Source organism: Bos indicus x Bos taurus, chromosome 24, assembly GCF_003369695.1.
Source record: "Bos indicus x Bos taurus breed Angus x Brahman F1 hybrid chromosome 24, Bos_hybrid_MaternalHap_v2.0, whole genome shotgun sequence".
NCBI classification, from domain to species: domain Eukaryota; kingdom Metazoa; phylum Chordata; class Mammalia; order Artiodactyla; family Bovidae; genus Bos; species Bos indicus x Bos taurus.
In genome coordinates, this window is record NC_040099.1 from 41,709,806 (window position 1) to 41,731,903 (window position 22,098).

General features: G+C 39.8%; 1 protein-coding gene across 3 annotated transcripts; it reads left to right on the forward strand.

Annotated features, from left to right (window-relative positions):
* Positions 1-60: 60 nt before the first annotated feature.
* On the forward strand, positions 61-21,895 carry TWSG1 (twisted gastrulation BMP signaling modulator 1). 3 transcript variants are annotated; one of them, XM_027526021.1, is made up of 5 exons: positions 61-350; positions 1,822-1,978; positions 12,095-12,194; positions 17,232-17,498; positions 18,979-21,895. In XM_027526021.1, exons 2-5 carry the CDS (start codon positions 1,856-1,858, stop codon positions 19,158-19,160), a joined length of 672 nt encoding a protein of 223 aa, XP_027381822.1. In that variant the 5' UTR covers positions 61-350; positions 1,822-1,855; the 3' UTR covers positions 19,161-21,895. The 3 variants fall into 3 exon arrangements, with proteins under 3 accessions (XP_027381822.1, XP_027381821.1, XP_027381820.1); XM_027526020.1 differs by lacking the exon at positions 61-350 and adding an exon at positions 371-669; XM_027526019.1 differs by lacking the exon at positions 61-350 and adding an exon at positions 1,100-1,179.
* The last annotated feature ends 203 nt before the right edge of the window (positions 21,896-22,098 follow it).

The following is a 22,098-nucleotide window of genomic DNA, read 5'->3' on the forward strand; positions in this document are numbered from 1 at the left end:
GTGGGCGGAGCCCTAGCGGGGCGGGACCCCAGGCGCGCTGGGCCCGCGGGCGGGGGCGGGGCCTAGTCGAGGGGCGGAGCCGGGCCGCGCACTGACAGGAGCGCGGGGGGAGTGAGAGACGCCTCCTGGCGGGAGCTGGCGGCTGTCCAGGCGGGAGCCGAGGGGGCGGAGGGAAGCGGGGTGCGGGGGTGAGGCGGCGACTGGCCGGTCTCTGCCTCTTTCGGTGCAGAGGTTTGCGGGCGCCGCGCGGAGGACGGCGTGGAGGCGCGGCCTGCCTCCTTCCACAGCCCACGGCGCGCCCGCTCGGCCAACCCGTGGGGAACTGGGACCCGGCAAGCTCGCTGCGCACGGTGAGAGGCGGGGGGCAGGCGGGCGGGGGCGCTGCTCGGGGTCTGGAGGCCGCGGCTGGGCCGGCGCGGCGGGAGGAGACGGGGCCCGCGCGGCCTGGGCGGCCTGCGGGGGACAAGACGGGCCGGGCGCGGGGCGTCGCTCCAATCGCGGGCCTCCGGGGCCGCTGTCAGCGCCGCCAGCCGGGCCGCGGCGCTTTGTTCCCGGGGCCCCGGAGGCAACCGCTCCCGGCTAAGGAGCCGGCTACCTGCCTCTCGACGCCTCGTTCACCTGGACGCCCGCTAGAGGCGGCTCGGGGAGGGGCGCGGGGACAGCCGTGAGGTGGGGAAATACCCCCTGTTCAGTGGTTGGGGCTGATAACTAGTTCAGGAAGCTTCCATTTTCCTACGCCTTCTTGGGCCGCCACGAGTACGGGCCGGCGGCTCCGGATTCAGTGCAGCGGGCGGTGGGTCCGACGGTCCTGGAGGGGCCCCGCCTTGGCCCCGTCCCCGGGCTTTCTCGTCCAAAACCGAGCCGCCCGGGCACAGAGCCCCGGTTCTCTTTCTACCTTCTGTGGTTTTGCTTTATTGTTCTTCCTCACACTAAGGAAAAAGGTTTACAGTGATCTGAAAGGCCCATAAATGTACCTTTTATCCGTCTCACCTCACCTATTTATTTCATTGATTCCATTTTGAGTGTGTGTTTTAAACCCTAGGAAGTTTTATTTTCTCCTTTTTGAAAATTTAATGACCGTGTTGGTTGTTTTTACCACCGTCAGAATTTGTGCTGGTCTTTCTCGTTTTGGACTGTAGCATCTTTTTCAGTAACTTTGAAGAATCTCTGATAGCTAAGGTAAAGAAGTAAAAGAATATCGTCACATTTTGATAAATCAGAGTTCTTAATGCAGTCAATAATTTACTCTTCCCTTTGTTAATCGCTAAAGTATGTCAGGAACAACTGCCCACTCCTTCCGTTGAGCTGCTTCATTCTAGCTAATTATGTTAGACAAAATGAGGTAGTAATAAGTAACCACTAGAATAGTTTGCATTTTTAAATTTTATTTTAATTGTGGAAATTAAAATATCATTAAATGTTTTTAAAAATTTATAATGCAATATTAATAGTTTTTTGGGTTTTTTGGCTGGCTTAAAGTTGAATAGTAGGCCTGAAACTAAAGCTGAATAGTAACGGTGTAGTATTAGAACTACTTATTTGCTTTAACTTTCACAGTCACCATTTCTGGGTAGTCTGAGGAATTTCAGAATTGTATACATTTGAAGATGGCTAACAAGATGTTACTATATAAAACTGTAACTTTTTTTTGAGTGTATAAGTAATCTTTTGTTGAGAATAATCTTTATAAATGATCACTCAGAAGTCCTAACACAAACAACGAGTCTCGGTTTACTTACTTGTTTTGCATTTTTGTATTTGTTTTTACCTTAGTACTTGCCTTTGAATTAAAGTTTTTTGTTTGTTTTTTTGTTTGTTTAGCTTCCTGGGAGTTACTGATTGTCTTTGAAGAATCATGAAGTCACCCTCTGTTGTTATGCTTACTCTCACCGTTCTGGTGTTCCTGACATGGGTCCCTATGTCACTGAGTTGTAACAAAGCACTCTGTGCCAGTGATGTGAGCAAATGCCTCATTCAGGTAGGACTAAGAATACTCTTTTTACTACTATTAAAATTTATTGTATAGCAGATATAGAATGCAAATACACAGAGAGTGTCTATGTAATACAGTGTAAGAACCATTACACTAGTCTGGGGTTTTGCCCCCATACTTCACGAGCAAACTCAGACTCAAGGAGTTCAGTACAGGAAATAATATCCAGCTTTGTAAACAGGCCGTTACAAGGTGATGAGCTATCTATTCAGGTGAATTAAAGGGTTCTGTTGTACAATCTAGTTTACATAGCAAAGAGGCTCACTTACTATATTTAGGAAAAAAAATTTAGCTAGTCAAATCATAGACAGACTGTTCTCTAAATATAATGTACTAATTGTCTGTTCTGTGTAACAAGTTACCCCAAACAGAGTAGCTTAATGCAGTAAACATTTATTATTTACACAGTTCCTGAGGGTTGGGAACCTAGGAGCAGCTGAGCTGGGTGGTTTGGGGTCAGGGTTTCTCAAGGTCGCAAGTGTGGGGAGAATCTGCTTTCAAGATACTTGACAGTGATCTCTCTCGGCCGTCAAGGCAAGCCTTTCTGAAGAGAAAAGTGGGGTTAAGCGATTGACTTAGTTCATAGAGCTAAGAAGTGACTGTGGAACATGGCCTGTGTCTGAACACGAAGGCTATGGCCTTTCCATACGCATACTGATTATTACTGTCCATAAAGTTGGGTTAATTAGTGGTGAACTTCATGTCTTATATAGCTGTTCTCCCTTTCCCATCCTGTTAGACCATCAGCAGTCTTGTGTCTGTATTAATTAGCCTCTGTTCTAGCTGTTGGCTAAGAAATTCAGTGCACTGCTGAAACTATGTATATGTGAATTCTGTATGAAGTATGACTCAACCAACTTTTGCCTGTACTCCTGATACGAGAGCGTTTGTGCATATGTACTAGAAGTGATCATGGGTTTTGTAGATGAGAGGTATTCTGTGCTGATCTGTGACGTTTTGGTGCTCATTAAAAGTTAACATTCTGGGAAGCCTGGCCTTTCTGTGAGTGTGGTTACCACCATCTCATACTCCACGTACCATCACTTTGCATTTTAAACCAAAACTTTTAACTAGAGAGGCTGGTTGGTTGGTTGTTAATTTTTTTTTTTTTTTTAACTCTGGATGTTTTTAAATAGAAGAGAGAAGAGTATAATGAACAACAGTAACCATCAGCAGTTACAGCAGTCGTTAACCCAGGGCTTCGCTTGCCTCATCTCTGTTCCCCTGCACTGTTAGGGTCCCCATCTCTGTTAGTGTCAAGCAGACCCCTGACATTATTTTATCAAATTCTAATGTCTATCTCTGAAAGATAAGAACTCTTGAACACAGCTATCAGCAATTTAAAAATTAATAATTCTTTAATATCATATAGTTTTATACCTGGAAGTTTTGATTTGACACACTGGCTTAATGGTGGCTGAAAATTTTGTAGTCTTCTCGTGAAGTCCAGCTTTATGCTGTGGTCATAGGGGAATCCGTGCTACTTCCCATATTGTTTCAATGTAGCTTCATTATTCACTATTAGAAACAGTCTCATAAAAATTGCTATATTCATGTTTAGGTGGAAATCTACTTAAATCTCAAATTATTTTTTGACTCTCCAAGACTATGATTTCCATTATTCAGCTAATTAAAAATTGGATTTTATTTAAAGACCTTGCTTGGTAAGGCAGTATTTAAAGAAGAAAGCTTTTGGTTACTGTCAATAAACACTCTTAAAAGTTTTTGTTTTGTGATTTAATTTAAAAAATCTGTAATACAAATGCTTCCAAACGTAGGTTAAAAAAAATTTGTAAAAACTGGAAAATCAGGTGCAGCTTCTCCTATTAAATGGTGATTCTGGTAAACTCATTACAAGAACGTAGGACTCTTTAAAAAAAAAAAACAAACATGGTTCACTCATGTGAGCATTTCTGATTCCTGTTCCTTCAGAGCCAGGAATCATCTACTCCTTTTCTGGAATAGTGGAGATTGCCCTTGGTAGTACGTAGTGGCAGAGTGTGTAAGGTTAAAATGATAGAGGCCTTGAGTATTGAGGATTTTCTTAAAACCTTTTGAATTGAATTTTAAAATTTTAGCAATAACTTATTTTCTGCTTGGTAATTTTTCATATTAACACTTTTACTTGTATCGAATATGCCATTTTCTCAGATATCTCTGAGAATTACTAGAAGTTTTATTGATGGAGATGGAGATATGTCTCTCCCCCTCCCCCACCCCATTCTGTTACCTAGGTTTCTTTTTCTTCCAAGATAATTTTTTTCTTTCAATGTATATTTATTTCATGCAGGTGGCTTTCCTCAAATGTACAATATTCCTTTGATTCTTTTATAGTTAAGAATGAAGCGTAAAAGCCTGATTGGCCAGACTGTTTGTGGCAGGGCTGGCATACATAGACTGGAGGGTATCGCTTGAGAGTCAGAGAAGTTCTCGATGCTGGATCTGCTCTGAGGCTGATCATTTTCCTGAGGTGAAGTTTTTGGTTTGTTTGTTTTGAGTGGCTGATGTTTGTGCTGTGTTTGGGGTGGTAGTTGATTGGTAGATACCTGGTTCTTGTCTTTTTTGCCCTTGTGTGGAGGGTAGTCTGACTGGTCGGGTAGAAACTTGAACTTTAATGCCCTCTTCTATTCCTCTTCTCTTCACTTGAAGAATAGATTGGCTATTGACCTTTCACGTGTTAAGAATTGTCAGCTTGGGGTCTTTGGGCCTCTTAAATGCTTCTCTTAAAGGGAATCCCCAGAATTATATTCAAATTTGCATATGTACAGTTTTCTAAGAAGAGTCCCTAGCATTCAGGAGGTTCTTAGAGTGGTTGATGGCCCTGAGAAGGTGAGGAATTGCTGGGGCTTTGTTTGTCATCACACATACTGAGTTATTAAAATTCCACATTTCCATTCAACATAGATCAAGGCACGTTGACATTTTAGATGGCAATGATAGCTTTTCTCCTTAAACTTGCAGAAAAACATGCACAGAAACAGAGATGGGAGATAAGAACTTTAAGGAAGGCCATGCTGTAGAAGAAACTTCCTTCCTAAGAGGGCATTTAGCTTTGCTTTTTGTTCTTTTGGTTTGGTTTGAACAACATCTGTAGTGTTGAAATGATGTACTGTGAGGATAAGTTAGAACATTTGTTTATGTTTGAGCCCTCGGCAACTCATGAAATAACTAAATATAAAACATTTTTCCTGGAAGCTCAGAGTTGTATAAATGTGTTTTACCAACACAGTCATTCCTACCCCTCCTACAAGTTGCTGCGTAGAAGGGTGGTCCCTGTGTAAGTATTTATTTTGTGCTGACAGGAAAGAAATCTAATTTTAACATCAGGAAAGCAATATTGTCATCTTGGTGTATTCCTTTGTTCATATAATGGGTGGTTGAGCTGTCCTCTTTTAGGGGAAAAATGGTAATACAAGATTTTGCTTTTAACAAAATCTTTCCTGTTTTTTTCTTCTGCCTCTTTGAAAAGAATACTTAAAATTTGGATCAATATTATACTTCTACCACTGAAATCTCCAGACCCTTTTTGTTTTAAGAACTGAAAAACCCCTTATTGACTTGTATTTTTAGCTAATATTTATGGTCATATTTAGGATGATATAAACATTATATTTCATGAAGTATTCAAACTTGGGTTCAGAGATCACTGATGCATTCTTTTAGCACTTTGCCAGTTGTCTGAATATTTATTTTGCACTTTTATGAACTAAATCAACAGTCTGGTTTTTTTTAATTCTAAAAAGTGATTTAACTACTCAATAAATCTTAGATTATCTGAAATAAGTTAAAATTTCAAAGTAGTTTCTCACTAATAATTCTAGCTTTTTTAAATGTATTTCAAGTTAAAATTGTAAATAGTTCAGGTATCTTCAGGGTTTTCTTAATTACAGTAAACTAAAAAATTAACTTCCTCTCCCTTGTGCCTTAACCAGTGCTAATTAAATTCCATGTTAGTTTTTTCCTGCAGTTATCTTGCTTTATTACTAGACTAGTAATATTTGGTGTATAATATGCAGTGTTTTTTCTTTCCTTTTATGAACATTACTATGTTTTCCCTCTTTTTTTCCTACTTCTCTGTCTTTAAAGGTTGTGACTCTGACTTATTTTTGTCCTGTTTTGCTTCAGGGAACACCTCCTGAAAATCTTTGAAATTAATATCCAGAAATAATAAGTCAGACCTAATGTAATTTAAGGGAAGAATAAGTCATTGTTTCCCTTCAAAGCAAAGTTGCAGGGGACTTCCCTGGCAGTCCAGTGGTTAAGACTTCATGCTTTCCTACATGCTGCATGGTGGGGCCGAAAAAAAAAACACCCCAAAGATGAGGATTTTATCAGGACACTTGGAAGTTTTTAAATGTAATGTTCATAGGGAGAATAGTAAAATAACTCCCCATTCATCCATCACTTAGCTTCAGCAGTGGTCAGCACTGCTCCACCTCCTCCCATTTCACCTCATCTGGATGATTTTAAAGAAATGCTTTGGGGTACTTTTGAAGTAGGATTAAAGTTTTGTTATGAGGTTTATGTAAGAAATGGGTGTAATTTAATATATTTTGGTAGTTCATGTATATACATGAACTTGTATGTTGATCTATTTAACCAAAAGGATAAATTCTGTTTTCGTAATGTTAGTAGTATTTCACTTAAGTTTATATTATTTTCAAGGCAAAAGTTTGCCAATTAGAATTTAAACATGTTGATAAGATTTGGGTTAGATATTTCTGTCCCAAGTTTGAAAGTCTGTCTGATGTCCTCCTCAAAGAGTATTCGTATGTCAAAACAGATTTGTTGTAACTAACATAATTATAATTATGTTTATTCTTTCGAATAAAGGTTAATTATTTGAAGATGTGTTGTTTATATTTGGTTTTTAAACACTCATTTGACCTAAGTAAGGGTTGTGAAAATTGTGTCACCACAGGTACAGGCTGATGCCTTGTTGGTTACTGATGTTCCCACAGTGTTCATTTTCATAATTACCTTTGTTCTTACATTCCTGGGGGTTTTAGGTCATGATATTACAAATAGTTACGGTTTGTTTAGTTTAATATTTAAGGACCTTAGCTTATGTTTTTGAGTGTCTTTTTTTTTTTTGTACTGTATGCAATTAAACTATCTTAAGTCCTACTACTTAAATTTAAATTTATTTGCCTTGATAAAAATATTGTGTTCTCAAAGGGACGCCACAAAACACACAGAAGAAGAAAAAGGAAAGAAAGCAATTTATAGTCCTGTTTAGAATCTAAATACTGACTACTCTTAATATTTGATACAGTCCTTTTTATTCTATGTTTAGGTGATTTTTAACCCTTAAATATAGAATAAAGGTTGTTGTATATCAATACAACTTTCACATTCTGCATTTTTCACCAGCATTGTTTTATGTTTCTTTGTTTTTTAAAAAATATATGTTAGAGGAATTTAGTTTGAAATTAAAATAGAGAAATGTATTTTCAGAACTATCTTCTGCATTACTTTTTTTAATACCAGTTTATGTTTATATAATGCTTTATACTTTTCAGGTCAGATTTGTTTAATAAATTTATGGGCCTCAGTGTACTATACTGGTCCTTCAAAGATGAGATGAGATATTCCTTAGTCTCCCAAAGCTTTTGGGGGGTAAGATTGGTCACATATGCTCATGTAACCACTACAGCAGTTGAGATAGGAAATGTCTTCATCACCCTTAAAAGTCCCTTCTTGCCCAGGGAGTCGAGACTAACCTCCTCCCCATCCTCAGTACCTTCCCACCGCTGGATGATTTTTGTTCCTGTAATTTCACCTTTTCCAGAATGTCTGCTAACAGGATCGTACAGTGTGTTCCCTTTTGTGCCTATTGGCTTCTTTCAGTTAGCAGAGTGCTTCTGAGATTGACCGTGCAGCTGTGTGTGTGTCAGGGAGTCCTTTCTTGGTCTTGCTGAGTGACGTTCTGTTGTGTGATTTCTTCATCCGTTCACTCGCTGATTGACATGGATTGTTTCTAGTTTGGGGTGGTGATGAATGAAGTTACTTACTTTCATGGATAGGTCTTTGTGTGGATGTATGTTTTCATTTCTCTCATGTAAATACCTAGGAGTGGGACTGCTGGATCACAGAGCATCTGAGAAACTGAGACTTGGTGTGACATGCTGCTTTTTGCGGGCTAGGACTTGAATCCAGACCCTGTAAATCCAAGTCGTTGGCTGTCCACTAGACTCTAATGCTGTTTCCAGTGATGATATTTCCCTGTTTTAACAATGGTGCTAACAAATCTCTCAGATTTTGGCAACAGTTCAGGAGTGGAGATACCTTCCAGCGAATTTACATCAGAATATAAATAAAAATTTCCCTCAAGTGACCAGTTTCCATTTCTGACCTGGAAGTATGGAAGTTTATAAAATGAACTCTTTCATAAAGAGTTTATAAAATGAAACTGTAAGTCTTGGCTTAGTCTTGGATGAATAATGCCCCCAGTTTATTTTGCATAGAGGATTAAGATCTCACCAGCACCTTAGTCATACAGAGAATAAGATTTTCCACTAAAGATTAAATAATCATATGAAATCTGTCTTTTGGCATGAAAAAATTGAAATTCTTTGGAATATTCAAGATTTTCACTGATACTAACATAGTAAAAATACATTTTAAATTAGACTTGTCCCACAACTTTTCATCCTGCCATGTTTTCATTTCATAGAGGCTTTTGAAGCAGATTTCCAAATTATCTCTAAATACTCGTGCTGGTCAATGTCGGATAGCTGAAACGTATAAATTTCTGTTTTCTATTTAGTATAAGGTTTCAGTTTTTTCCACTGTAAATGTATGGAACGGTGTGATCGCCATGTACCAAGAACCTCTGCTGTGGTATTTTGCACAGAGGTGGAGATGCATGTCCCCTGGCTCTGGCTCGCGGAGGCCTTGGGGCTGGAGCAGCCCTGAGGCAGAAGAAGGACACTGGAGCCTTGGGTTGGGTTGCTGACCCGCCCCCTCCAGCCTTTCATCTGCACCAGGAGCAGCACCCACACTTTCCCTGAGACTTGCAGACCAGGGAGGCAGTGATGTGATCTTTAACTGGCTGAAGCAAAAACAGAATTAGGTATTAAATCCCAACTCACTGGTTTTGCAGCTCATGCCAATGATGCTTATTTTACCTTTACAAACAATGATTAAACTTGGGCACTAGCACTTGTCGTTATATTCAAGTACTGAGGGTGAAAGATGTAATAGTGCCTTTGATTAAGCAACCTGAAGGGTTAGCTGTTTAATTATGGGTTTGTTCTAAGAAAGTAATAACTATAATTACTGAAATGCTAAATTAATGAGAAGCTTTATATTATTATTTATATTAATAAGCTTTATGTTTTAAAAGCAGGAATAGCGATCCAGAACCGGGGTCAGATCTCAGCCACTTACTAATTGAATGATGTACAAATTCATAACATTATATTAAAATAGAGATAAATAATAACTTGATAAGGGCTTTATGAGCTTTAACATAATGCGTATAAAACTCTTACCACGGTGCCTGTTTATGTTACATAAAACCCACTTAGGAATTCTGGGGGAGGCAGTGGCGGGATAAAAGCGGAGGCAATAGGGCAGACTTTCTTTCCAGCTCTGTGGACATCCAGTTTGGTTGGGATCCTACATTCAGCCTACAGAGTGGTGCTCAGGGTTGGTCACGGGCAGTTTAGTGAACTAGTAAACAGCCAGTCCACATAGAAATCCCACATCTCAGCACAACCGGCTCTCTAGTTAAGATGGTGACTTTGAAGTAAAAGTGATGTAGAAGATAATAATCTTTCTGAAGCTGGTACTGGAACATGGACAAGCTGTGAAAGGGGTGAAGAATTTCAGAAGAAAAGGGAACTTTGTGCACTGTTGATGGGAATGTAAATTGGTGTAGCCACTGTTGAGAACATTTTGAAGGTTCCTCAAAAAATTAAAAGTAGAACCATCGCACATCACATGGTCTACCAGTTCCACATCTGGGGATATATTTGAAGGAAGCAAAAACCCAACTCCAAGAGGTATCTGCACCCCCATGTTCATAGCAGCGTTACATACAACTGCCAAGATAGGGAAACAACCTCAGTTTCCACTGATGAATAAATGGATAAACAAGTTGTGGTGTGTGTGTGTATTTGCATATATTTGTATACATATATATGCATACACACACACACACACACACACACACACACACAGATGTGGAATATTATGCAGCCATAAAAAATGAGGAAATCCTACCATTTGCAACAACATGGATGGACCTTAAAGGCATTGTGCTAAGTGAAATAAGTGCAAAAAAACCCCAACAAACTCATAGAAAATGAGGTCATATTTGTGGTTACCAGAAGTGGGTTCATTGGGAGGGGAAATTGGAGGAAGATCAAAAGGTACCAACTTGCAGTTGTAAGTAAGTCTTAGGGCTGTAATGTCCCACATGGCGACTGTAGTTACTGCTGCAATATGACATACAGGAAAGCTGTTGAGTGAGTAGATCCTGAGAGTTTTCATCATAAGGAGAAATCTTTTTTTTTTTTTTCATTTTATCTATATGAAATGATGGATGTTAGCTAAACCTACTGCAGGGATCATTTCACAATAAATGTAAATCAAACCATCATGCTGTACACCTTAAATGTGAGAGTTTAATGTGTGTCAGTGTTAATTACAGTGAGTGATGTATGTCAGTTACCTCTCACCAAAACTGGAAATATCATCTTGCAAAAAACTATGTCATATAAGAATGATGGACTGACTCTAATGGTCTAGAAACATAGTAAGATTAATAGGGATGAATACTGTGCTATGTTTATATATGTATATTTTATATATATATATATATATATAATGTCACCAACTGGAGAAAGCCAAGTAAGCCATGTGTTCACGGAGTTTCCCTTAGGTTGGGTTTGTTTAGCAGTGACTCTAGTGGCCAGAGGAGGGGTAGCTGCTGCTGCTGCTAAGTCTCTTCAGTTGTGTCCGACTCTGTGTGACCCCATAGATGGCAGCCCACCAGGCTCCGCCGTCCCTGGGATTCTCCAGGCAAGAGTACTGGAGTGGGTTGCCATTGCCTTCTCCAGAGGAGGGGTAGAGGAGAGGCTAAAGGAATTACCTTGAAGCTTCATGTACAAAGCAAGCTGCGTTAATTAGTTTCCTGCAGTAGCAAACCATCCCAAAGCTTTGTGACTTGAAACAATAACCATTTATTTTGCTTTTCTTTCTGTGGATCAGCAGCTTGGGCCTTTATCAGCCGAGTAGGTTTTCTGGGCTTATTCTTGTGGCTCTTGTCAGCTGCTGGTTGATTGGAGGATGGCTGAGCAGGGGTGGCTTCGGATGGACTGACTTGTCCATGTGGCCCTCTCTGGGGCTTCACATGGCAGCTGGGCAAAATTCTAAGAGAAGGAGAGGAAACATCCCAGGTCTATTCAGGCCCACACTCAGAACTGACACTAAATCACTTCCACCAAATTCTGTTGATCAGGGCAAGTTTCAAGATGACTTCCATTCAAGAGGTCTGGAAATAGACCCTTGTCTCTTGATCAGAGGAGCTGCAAAGAGGGTGACATGGGGAGGGGAAGGATTGCTGCCCATTTTGTAAACAGTCAGCCACGCCAGGCACGCTTAGATCAATGAAAATAGCTGTTAAAAGATGCTGTTAATTTACACTTTACATATTGAGGAGCCACAGCTCCCACTACAAGTCAACTGGCCATGCATTTGACAGTGAATCTAATAGCTGGAAAGTGGATTCTGTTCTTGTACTGAGTGTGTTGCGTTCATATGGGAGATGAAGTTATAGGTTATGAAGTAAAATCTCTTTATTTTGTTTCAAAATAAGATAAAAGGATCCAAAATGCATTCATTGAATGTGTCCAAAAGAAAATCTAAATCTCCTGAGATCTAAGTAGTACTTGAATCTAATTCCAAGTCTAAATATCTACTTTGTAGATATTTATTTCCTACAAATAGTTAATGATGTTAAATTAAACTAATGTGCCAAGAGTAAATGACTATAAATGCAGTTATTATGGAGTGCTTTTTTGCTGCAAAAAAGTAGCAGTTTTAAATGTAGTTATTTGGAATTTTAAGTCTGAAAGTCTGCTTCATTTCTAGGAGCTCTGCCAGTGCCGCCCTGGAGAAGGAAACTGCTCCTGCTGTAAGGAGTGCATGCTGTGTCTTGGGACCCTCTGGGATGAGTGCTGTGACTGTGTTGGTAAGTTGATGTTACGTTTCTTAATATTTCCTATCACAGAATCCTTGACTTTAAGAGACTTTAAATAGTATTTTATGTGCATAGACTAGGGTATGTATAAGATATTGTAGGTGTATAGAACAGCATTGCATTTGCTTGTATCGAATAGTATTTACATATATATGTGTTTGTATTTTTATAGAAAAGGTGTGGGAAGAAATTCTTGTGAAATAAGAGTGGAGGAACAAGTGGAAGATTTTTTTTTTTATCCTTTATTTTTTTTTTATTTTATTTTATTTTTAAACTTTACATAATTGTATTAGTTTTGCCAAATATCAAAATGAATCCATCACAGGTATACATGTGTTCCCCATCCTGAACCCTCCTCCCTCCTCCCTCCCCATACCATCCCTCTGGGTCGTCCCAGTGCACTAGCCCCAAGCATCCAGTATCGTGCATCGAACCTGGACTGGCAACTCGTTTCTTATATGATATTTTTCATGTTTCAATGTCATTCTCCCAAATCTTCCCACCCTCTCCCTCTCCCACAGAGTCCATAAGACTGATCTATACATCAGTGTCTCTTTTGCTGTCTCGTGCACCGGGTTATTGTTACCATCTTTCTAAATTCCATATATATGCGTTAGTATACTGTATTGGTGTTTTTCCTTCTGGCTTACTTCACTCTGTATAATAGGCTCCAGTTTCATCCACCTCATTAGAACTGATTCAAATGTATTCTTTTTAATGGCTGAGTAATACTCCATTGTGTATATGTAACATAGCTTTCTTATCCATTCATCTGCTGATGGACATCTAGTTGCTTCCATGTCCTGGCTATTATAAACAGTGCTGCGATGAACATTGGGGTACACGTGTCTCTTTCCCTTCTGGTTTCCTCAGTGTGTATGCCCAGCTGTGGGATTGCTGGATCATAAGGCAGTTCTATTTCCAGTTTTTTAAGGAATCTCCACACTGTTCTCCGTAGTGGCTGTACTAGTTTGTATTCCCACCAACAGTGTAAGAGGGTTCCCTTTTCTCCACACCCTCTCCAGCATTTATTATTTGTAGACTTTTGGATCGCAGCCATTCTGACTGGTGTGAAATGGTATCTCATAGTGGTTTTGATTTGCATTTCTCTGATAATGAGTGATGTTGAGCATCTTTTCATGTGTTTGTTAGCCATCTGTATGTCTTCTTTGGAGAAATGTCTATTTAGTTCTTTGGCCCATTTTTTGATTGGGTCATTTATTTTTCTGGAGTTGAGCTGTAGGAGTTGCTTGTATATTTTTGAGATTAGTTGTTTGTCCGTTGCTTCATTTGCTATTATTTTCTCCCATCCTGAAGGCTGTCTTTTCACCTTGCTAATAGTTTCCTTTGATGTGCAGAAGCTTTTAAGGTTAATTAGGTCCCATTTGTTTATTTTTGCTTTTATTTCCAATATTCTGGGAGGTGGGTCATAGAGGATCCTGCTGTGATGTATGTCAGAGAGTGTTTTGCCTATGTTCTCCTCTAGGAGTTTTATAGTTTCTGGTCTTACGTTGAGATCTTTAATCCATTTTGAGTTTATTTTTGTGTATGGTGTTAGAAAGTGTTCTAGTTTCATTCTTTTACAAGTGGTTGACCAGATTTCCCAGCACCACTTGTTAAAGAGATTGTCTTTAATCCATTGTATATTCTTGCCTCCTTTGTCAAAGATAAGGTGTCCATATGTGCGTGGATTTATCTCTGGGCTTTCTATTTTGTTCCATTGATCTATATTTCTGTCTTTGTGCCAGTACCATACTGTCTTGATGACTGTGGCTTTGTAGTAGAGCCTGAAGTCAGGTAGGTTGATTCCTTCAGTTCCATTCTTCTTTCTCAAGATCGCTTTGGCTATTCGAGGTTTTTTGTATTTCCATACAAATTGTGAAATTATTTGTTCTAGCTCTGTGAAGAATACTGTTGGTAGCTTGATAGGGATTGCATTGAATCTATAAATTGCTTTGGGTAGTATACTCATTTTCACTATATTGATTCTTCCAATCCATACTGTTTATACATATATATTTTTTTAAGTCATGCAAATTTTATTTTACTTTTAAAATTTATTTATTATTTTAAATGAGATAGGTCAGGAATAGGTGCCTGGGGGCCAGGGGTGGGGGTGGGTCAGTCTTGGCAGAGAGCAGAGTTGTTTGTTGGCTTTTCTTTTGGCTACACTGTGCGGCATACAGGATCTTACTTCCCTGATCAGGGATCAAACCTGTGGCCCCTGCAGTGGAAGTGGAGAGTCCTAACCACTGAATTGCCAGGGAATTCCACTGGCTTTCATTTTTAATTTCCAAGCGCCCTCTTCTGATTGTCCTTGTAAGGGGGCTTGCAGTTCTTGTTTTATAGATAAAATAGGTCTTCTGCTCCTGAATCTTCCCAGAGTTCCATGGTGACATGGGCCTGAGGGAGACTGTAGCGGTGACATTCAGCTCTTGGACTCCCAAATAGGAGTTAATGTTTCAGTGTCTTGTTCTCTTTTGCGCTGTACTGAGTTGAGACAGCTGCAGCCAATGTGCCTTCTCCTGCCCCTATATCTCAGAATCTAAGATAGTCCCTGGTACAGTGTCTGGTGCACAGAAGGCATGCCAGTGTTTTTGTGACTGTCAAATAAATGAGTTCTTACTGCATTGTCCTCCCAAAATGGACAGTTTATTCTCTGCCTTTGATGGGTGTAGTTTTGTGTGTGTGTGTTTGATGTTAACTGAAATAAAAGAAGTTTGAATTGTTTTAGAGCATTAAATATAGGTTAATTTAGTATGTGTAATGAAAGCAAAAAAGAGACAGTGGTATCAACCCCTGATAAACATGGAGAAGGCAATAGCACCCGACTCCAGTACTCTCGCCTAGAAAATCCCACGGATGGAGGAGCCTGGTGGGCTGCAGTTCATGGGGTCGCTAAGAGTCAGACACGACTGAGCGACTTCACTTTCACTTTTCACTTTCATGCATTGGAGAAGGACATGGCAACCCACTCCAGTGTTTCTTACCTGGAGAATCCCAGGGACAGGAGAGCCTGGTGGGCTGCCGTCTATGGGGTCACACAGAGTCGGACACGACTGAAGCGACTTAGCAGCAGCAGCAGCAGCAGCAAACATGTAAAAGCATTTATCATAAACATGGAGGCCATATACACGAATGTACTTTTATCATTACCTAAAATACTGTGTGAGTGAGAGAGAGTGTGTGTGTGTGTGAGAGTGTGTGTGTGTGAGAGAAAGAGGTTGTGTGTGTGTGAGAGAGAGTGTGTCTTTTAACCGTCACACAATAGTGCCATTAGGCTTTTCTAGGAAGAGTTCTTCCACTGAGAAAGATTAGTTATACGTGTTCATATCTCTACAATTTTAGAAGTAACTAGTGTGCTTCTTAGCTAGTTGCCCCCTCCAAAATAGTATTTACCTTTAAGGATTTAATGACTGGTTTTCAACTTTGAGTTAATTCATTACATAACTTCAACTCTCATTTTAACTTCAGCTGCTGTTTCTAGCATAAGGTTTAGATATTCCAGTTCTTTTTGTGCGGCAGTGGTCTCCTCCTTGTAGGCAGCTCTCCTCCAAGTTGGGCTCCCTTGGTGTCCTTTGCAGACCTATGGCTGCACCTCCCTTCTAAGTGGAAACACGTCCCATACTTTCTGTGGGTGGGGTCCAGACTTCTGAGGGGCCCCAAATTAGAGGGCAGACAGGCTTCCTGTCCCGTCTCCTACTGTGGACTTGAACCATGCACTTTGTCTGGCAAGCTTTCTCCTCCAGCTCCTTGTGTAAGAGCATCTGTTCCTCTTTTCTGATTTTCTCCTAAGAGGAACTGCCATAGCTTATTTCATCTTTGCTGTTCAACGTGCTCCTCAGATGCTATGGTGTTTAATCCTGGATCTCTACCCACAGGCTTTGTTTTGGGTATGTGTATGTTTGTTTTGTTTTTACTTTTCCAAATATACACAGAAATAGAGAGCACAGTGAACTGCTGTTTAATGGTCCCCAGTGCCATCAGCCACGCCTGCTCCCCCATCATCTGTCTGTGTGTCTGTCCCCGCCTTGTTTGCTTGGACTGTTAGAAAGTAAATACATAGTTTTACTGTACCTTCAAACTGCTTTAGTTATTCATCTGAAGAAAGAGCGAGCTTCCTGACGTAACATGGTATCGGTGCCACAGCAGCATGTTTACCAGCACTTCTCCGTGTCGGACCCCCAGCCCTGCTCAGGCTGCCCAAGTTGCCTAAGGGCTGTTTACTGTTGTTTTAGTCAAAGCAAGATCCATCAGAGCCCACTTAGTGTATGTGATTGTTAGGTTTCTTTAGTTTCTTTTATTCTAAAAAAGTTCCACGTCCCCTCATCACCTTTTAAAATTCCATTGACTTGATGAAGGCACTAGAGAGTTCTGGTGGAAGATGTGCCACCTTCTGGGTCTGACTGAGAGCTTCTTGTGGTTATTTAACTTGTTGCTCTGTCCTCTATATTTCCTATAGACTGGAAGACTAAAAGGAAGAACTTTCCCTTCTCTTCCATTTTTAAATTCATTTATTTATAAGGACTCATAGATCCCTATTTTATTCATAGAGTGGTAATCCATTATTTTCAGTATTTATTTTAATGTTAAAATTGTCAGTTTGGTCAATGGGAGCCTTTTCAGGTTGCCTCTTGTGTCTTTTGGCATGTCCATCATTCATTAATCACTTCCTTACTTTCTGGCACAGAAAGGTGTCCCAGGGTCATTTTGAACATTCCCTAACTCACCCCTGGAGTCACTCTTTTCCCCAAGGAGCTTTGTTCCTCTTAGCCAAGTATAGGTATTTAGAACACAAGATCTGGGCCCTTGGTGTACTCAATGTTACTAGGGTGTCATTGCCTCTAGCCCTCTTAGCCAAAAAGCTAAGAAAGGGTCTGTGTACAATGTTAGAAGGCACCTGACTACTATTTTGCAGCTTGGGTTTCAAGTTACTACCTAATAATATCTCAACGACATTTCAATCAGTGAGAAAAAGAAATTTTATTCTCTTTGCCTTCCTTCCCATCTCCCTACCCACACCGCCAGGTATGTGTAATCCTCGAAACTATAGTGACACGCCACCAACTTCGAAGAGCACAGTGGAGGAGCTTCACGAGCCCATCCCTTCCCTCTTCCGAGCGCTCACAGAAGGAGACACCCAGCTGAACTGGAACATCGTCTCCTTCCCTGTTGCAGAAGAGCTCTCACATCATGAGAACCTGGTTTCATTTTTAGAAACCGTGAACCAACCCCACCACCAGAACGTGTCTGTTCCCAGTAACAACGTCCACGCTCCATATTCTAGTGACAAAGGTAACTGCCAAAGTCGACTTTTTCTCTCTTGCCCGCCTTGCTTTCTGTGTGGTCTGTGAAGCCTGTTTTAACCTTTTAGAGCAGCTTTTTGGTTTTGAGTATGTATAGTCTTAAGTAAGTTATGGACTTTAATAACTCCATCCCTGAGTAAACAAGGAGTTGTTCTCACAACTCCTTCAGACTCTCAGTGATAAAGGCTACACTGAAAAATAGATAACCTGGTTCTAATTTTATTTGCATTAGGCTTTCGTTGTTATTTTCATGAGACAGCAGCAGGGTTGCTTACCTTATGCAGAGCTGTTCATCATCGGGTAACATCCAGAGCGTCCTAGGAGCCCAGGTTCCTGTAATAACATTGATGTCATGAATGATGCCAGGCCATCAGCTCAGTTTCATAATGAGCCAGCTGGTATTACAGACACCTGATTTCTGGGGGTAGCCTGAGCCCAGCCACTGCTCTGCAAGTGAGTGTTGTTGGTCAGCAGGGAAACTGAATGAGAGAGTTACGTGTAAGATTCAGAGAAGCGTGTTTAGGAACATGTCTTAGTGAGCAAAGTCATACCTGAACTTTGGAATGTAAGAGGGATGTAACTTTCATAAAGTCTGTGATGTTTCCAAATACAACTCTCCACACAGGTCCACTGTGGAAGGATAAGACAGGTTTGAGTATTACAGTTGTTTCTTAAAATTTGAGATGCGTTATGCACAAGCAGTGTAATTTGTGCTTTTTTGTTTGCCTTTCTTGTTGTGCCCTCCATTACAAGCCTACCTATCTGAAGTAGTATGAACTTCAGCCCTCAACAGTAAAAGCAGATCAGGTGTTGTTAATAAAGAGTAAGAATCCGCGATTCCCCTCAGGTTAAAGTGCTTTATAAGACAAATTCTGGGTCTTGGGAAACTTCAGAAATGCACGAATGTCTTACTACCACTTTCCCATCATTAGAATACAGATAATCAACATGCTAGATGTTAAATAATTCGTAAGTTTTTCTCAAAGATTATTCAAATTTATGAACTAATAATAAGCACGAAGCTAATTACTAGAGACACCAACCAGGGTAATTTCTAATAACCAATGCTGAGTTGTGCCACATTGCTAACCACACTGCATCCTTTGAATTTCTTAAGTTTATTTTATTGTAAATTTTCAGTATAAATTTAGAACAGTATTTCCCAAACTTGTTTTAGCTGGAGGATCCTCTCCTTATTGGAGGTGCCCAGTGATCTCCTTCCAGGTCAAAGTGAAATTTGAGGAAGCGATAAAGGAAGCCCTCTGTGTCTGAGCTGGAGCAGGAGACTCCCTTCTCGATGTGATTAACAGATGTGTTCTTTTCCCCACACCTCACCCACCGTCCTGGGCAGGCTCACAGCAAGAGAGCTTAGATAAATAACTTGTTAGTAGTGTTCAGCTAGGTGTTAAAGCATTTCCTGCTTTTCCTGCTTATTGCTCTGAAACCTTACTTAATCTTTGGTTTTTCAGAACACATGTGTACTGTGGTTTACTTTGATGACTGCATGTCCATACATCAGTGTAAAATATCCTGTGAGTCCATGGGTGCTTCCAAGTATCGCTGGTTCCACAATGCCTGCTGCGAGTGCATTGGTCCAGAGTGTATCGACTATGGTAGCAAAACTGTCAAATGTATGAACTGCATGTTTTAAGGAAGGAGAAGATGTACAGACAGAAGCAGTTTCGTCAGAGGTATGATAGGGAAAGCTATTCAGTGATGTCTACTGGTTGCATCCAAATGCAGCAGGTTGAGAAAATGTAAAGAGTTTGGACCGAGTTACTTTTAAAGTCTGACAAATCGAAGATTGTGCTGACTTCCAATTCTGACTGCTCTTCCTGCCTGCTGCTGGCGGGAGCCCTTTCTTCTAAACACCTACAGCCTTGGTCATGTGAGGAGCAAGTACACAGAGAATGCCTGCAGAGAGGAGAGGCTTCTAACACAAAGCCTCTTGTCGTTTTCTGCCACATTCCAGAAGCCTCTTGTGTCAAAGGTTTAGAGCATGTTAATGAGTTATGATTTCTTCATTGTACCACTCCTAGGACACTGAGTTTTTAGAGTTGTTTGCCATTTTCCACTGTGCCTGGTATTATTTACCCGTTCTGTGCGTAGGGTAGATATTCATATAGATCATTCTGAGATCTCACCAAAAGATCACCATAAAATGGTATTTTACAATGTAGAACTCTCTGGTTCTGGCTCAGTCCTGCACTCCACATATGACAAAGCTGTAGGGAGAGTCTCTCCTCCTCCAACCCAGGCCCAGAGTGCTGGTGTGGGTCATATGAAGCATCTTTACAAGAATTGCCTGTCATACCTGAGGCTTTGTGAAGAGAACGGCTCAGTAAACAGGAAGGGAGAGCTTTCTCTGACTTAAGGTACCAGCATAAAGAGCTCCAGGAATGGGAAACCACTGCCACCTGGACTCCAGGAACACAGCACCCCTTGTATGGAGATGGCAGTGCTGTGCTTGCTGGACAGGGGAATGAGCCCGCTCAGGCTTAGTGCCACATCCTCCAGTGGACAGGTGGTCGGAGGGGACAGAGCAGAGAATCCAGGTATGAATGGGGAGGGTTGAAAATGCCTGGATTCTAATAGAAACAAACTTAAAACTATTTACATTCATTATTTTGTTATTTTGTAACCTTTCCTTTAGGTTTGTATCTGAATCAAGTGTTCTCCTTAAACATAGGAAATCACACACTAGGAGGTTAAGATTATGAACTGCTGCCTGCCCCCCCCCAACCCCCAGGTAATTCTGTTCAAGATGACATTAACTCTAAATACACTACAGAACATTGTGTCAATGAAGATAAGCTTAAATAGTATGTGCCCTTCTTGGTAATAAAATCTTGATCTTCAAGGGTGAAACTGAAATGTACATGTTTATGTTCAGAGACTCTTAGCTTTACAAAATTATTAATTTCTCACATAGTATATATTTGAATTATAAATAACTTTCTAGGAATACCTCTTTGTATATCTAAATATTTTAGTATATAAAAATAGATAATGCTTTTTGTATTCATTATCTGAACAGTAGTTACAAGATCATATGTGATATTATGATTAATTTTCATAAAATATGAAGACTTGATACCTTTTCTGTCTTTCAGATAACTCTAATGAACACTCAAGGTACTTTAGCCTTTTAAAAAGTTGAAATTTAGCTCATGGATGTATTTTTCAGATGAGAAAACTTTGGGATGTCTTCTTTTACCTAGAATGCCTCTGTTTACAAGTGCCTTGAAAACAAACATTAGCTCCCTTTCTTCACTAATAACTATAAAACCGAAGTTTTTCTTGAACTTAAGGGAGAAAATTTTAAAGAAATCTGCAGCCAGCTGCTTCATTTCCACTTTACTGTTTTTCAGAGTCACTTATACTAAGGAATAGAGGAATGCTTTTGTGTTTATTGACAACATGCTTAATTTTCCATAAATATGTCAGCAAGCTTTTTTTTAACTGCATTTATCTTCCTTTTTTGGTTTTCATTATTAAACTCTAAAATATAATATCACTTATTGGAAGAATAATTTCTTGAACCATGTTGTGTTTTAACTGATTTTTCTTATCACTATTTCTCCCAATAGAAATTATCCCTAAATGTAATGGTAAGTTTTACATTCAAATTTACTTAACTTTTTGACTTATGAAGGAGTTAAAAGAAGGCATTCACCTAAACAATTCCATTTCCAGTTCTGTAATGTATTTCAGGTTTTGAACAATAGTTTTCCAAATTAAAAGTATAGCGTTTGGGAAACTGATAGCTCTATACCATCTATTATCATTCTAAGCACAATTCACTTCTATATTGAAGCTCTGGTTTAAAAAAAAATCAAAAGTCATTTTGGTACCTTTTTTATAACTTGATCCAAAAAAATTAAATCTTAAACCAGTAGGTGTTCTAAAAGTCATATATAAAAGTTTCTGTCCTTTCGTAAGACATGTCTGTGCTTTTCTGCCCCTCCATAACATCTAATTACTACTAAGACTGTGCTCACGACAGTAGTACCAAACCAAATGATAATCCAAGTGCAGTGAGATACATAGATGCTATAAAAGAGTCATTCATTTAGAAATATGATTTCTGAAGTTTCAGAAAGCAAAATTGATAAAATGTTAGGATATTTGAATAACTTTATTAATAGAATAGCATCACAATAGAGAAAAGAAACCAAGGCTTCTGGAAAATGAGGTAAATGTAAAAAGCCACATATTTAAAGTTTGTTTTTAATGAAATCTTCATTGAAGATGTTTAAAATCTATTCTTTCCCAAGAGTTTATGTTTATTGTATTTTACATGATCTATGACATATAAAATTATGTATTTTTTCCTTTGGTTGTCCCTATTAACAAAAAAGTATTTTAATAAAAAATTGAAATGAGTGTGCAGTGTTCTTTGTTAATGTTGACGTGGCAAAGCGGAATAAGTTTGCTATTTCTGGCTGGTGCAGTTATTGTTTAAGGGGTCAGCTGAGACATGTCGCCCTCTCTCTGGACGTCCCCACAGATCTGTTGAAACAAAGGCTTTTTCACAAGTTTGCTGTCTGCTTTTTCATGGGCTTTACTCCAACATGGGGAAACCTTGG